The 2139-nt window shown below is 36.8% G+C and overlaps 1 protein-coding gene across 1 annotated transcript; it reads left to right on the forward strand.

The window, feature by feature from the left end:
• Nucleotides 1-247: 247 nt before the first annotated feature.
• On the forward strand, nucleotides 248-1111 carry LOC106308621. Its single transcript, XM_013745762.1, has one exon. The coding sequence runs from the start codon at nucleotides 248-250 to the stop codon at nucleotides 1109-1111; it is 864 nt and encodes a 287-aa protein (XP_013601216.1).
• Nucleotides 1112-2139: the final 1028 nt, after the last annotated feature.

Raw genomic sequence — 2139 nt, forward strand, 5'->3', positions numbered from 1 at the left:
GGTGAAATCAGGGTATTGGGTCCAAATGAATGTTCTTAACAGGACACTGGTTGAAGAGGATCAGCCCAGCTTGGATGACATTTATCAGCTGGCTTGGAGAACTAATACCAGCCCAAAAATTCACCACTTTCTATGGCGTTGCATAAGCAACTCGATCCCAATAGCAGGGAACATGGCATGGCTCGCATGCATATTTCGAAGGAAGCAACATGTTTTAGATGTGGTTATGAAGAAGAAACGATAAATCATGTACTCTTTCAGTGCCCCTTTTGCGCGACTGGTGTGGGCTCTCTCGCCAATACCGGCTCCTCCTGAAGGTATAATGATGCAGTCTTTGTACTCCAATGTGTATCATGTGCTTAGTGTTCAGAAAGCATATCCTAGAGATGATATACAAGCCGACATTGTTCTTTGGCTGTTATGGCGTCTGTGGAAAAATAGAAATGAATTTCTATTTAAAGGGAAGGAATATGAGGCAAGGAGTATCTTAAAGAGAGCAGAGGAGGATGCTGAAGAATGGCAGAGGAAGCAGCAGGCTGAAGTATCTGAGGCTGAGAGACTTGGAGTAAAACGACCCATGATTACTAACCATGTAAGCTCGTGGACTCCTCCTCCTACAAACTGGCTGAAATGTAACAGTGATGGATCATGGCACAAAGATAAAGCCACCAGTGGACTACGTTGGATTTGTAGAGATGAGAATGGTCATGTAATATGGGCAGGGGCGAGATCTGTGATCAAGGCAACATCACCTATTCTTGCAGAGGCAGAAGCGCTTAAATGGGGAGCAGAGACAATGGCAAGCTTTGGCTATAACAACATCATCTTTGAGTCTGATTTGCTAGCTCTGGTCAGGATGATCAATGGGTCTGAGGAGGTCTGGCCGGTCCTGCAACCAACGATAGAGGTGATCCGCTCGACTTTATCACATATTCAGAAATTTGACGTAAGATTTTCTTTGAGAGGTGAAAATAAGGCAGCTGATAGAATAGCAAAGGAGTCATTCACTTTTGTGTCCAGTATTCCTAAGTTATATTCTATAGTGCCAGTGTGGCTGAAGTATCAAGTTAGGTCTGATAATACAATGTATCAAAAAAATGTTGGTGAATGAAAGTATTTGATGAGTCAAAAAAAAAAAGATAAGGATAAACTTATCTGAATCTGATAGCATGGCCAAAACTTTCAATAGAATTAACTGAAATAGCATTTCAGGATTTCAAGATTGCACACGAAAAATGCAGAACCGGACAACTAATGCTTTGGTTAAAACTGCACAAATTTTTCATAGAAATTTAGTTCTCGTTTGTTATATTATTCTGATATGAATTCTCAAACCACTTTAAGTTCGAGTAATACATCACTTTAAGTTCGAATTAGATTAAATTTTGAGACAAAAATAATTGGAGTCTTTTTAAAGTATTAATTGGCAAAGCCCATCGATATTTTGATATAGGTTGCATATCATATTAATGATGGGTAACATAATTAGTTTCTATTCTGAAAAAAAACATAATTAGTTTTATCTATACTAAAATTTACGTTTGTTATATTATGTAGAAAGCGCACAATTTATATGCAAATCTAAGGAAGTGTGAAAATTATAATTTAATAGTACAATGAAAATCAAAGTCAAAATTTATTGTTAAGATTATTAGATAAGTACAAAAATATATTTAATAAATATTTTAATAGATAGTCCGACTTTAAAAAAAATCACATAGAAGTTTTTTTTTTGCCATCTGATGATTTCATTTTATTGCTCAAACGAGCATCAGAGTTAAGGGTACAACACTAACAAGCTCAAGAAGACAAAAGCATACCCTTTAAGACCTTAAAACAGTCTGGTCATACTAAACCCAAAAAAAAACCAAAAACCAAGGACTAAACTCCTTTAAACTTGATTCAAAACAACCAAAATTCTCGCCATGAAGCTCTTCAGGAGTCAATCTATAAAGAGGAAAGCCTCTCCTCATTCTCAAAGAGATCCAAAAGCCAAAAAGGAGCACCAGTAGCTACATAATATTGAGCATATCCACCTTTGATCACACTTTGAGCAATGAGGAAAGCTCCTCTATTAGATGTCTTCTCTTCCTTCAACACTCTCCACTTTTCTAATTTCTCAAATCTTTCCATAATCTG

The sequence above is a fragment of the Brassica oleracea genome, chromosome C8, assembly GCF_000695525.1.
Source record: "Brassica oleracea var. oleracea cultivar TO1000 chromosome C8, BOL, whole genome shotgun sequence".
NCBI classification, from domain to species: Eukaryota; Viridiplantae; Streptophyta; class Magnoliopsida; order Brassicales; family Brassicaceae; genus Brassica; species Brassica oleracea.

Excerpts from the sequence above, each read along its gene's own strand:
- LOC106308621 (XM_013745762.1), top strand. The coding sequence starts at position 248 with ATGTACTCTTTCAGTGCCCCTTTTGCGCGACTGGTGTGGGCTCTCTCG.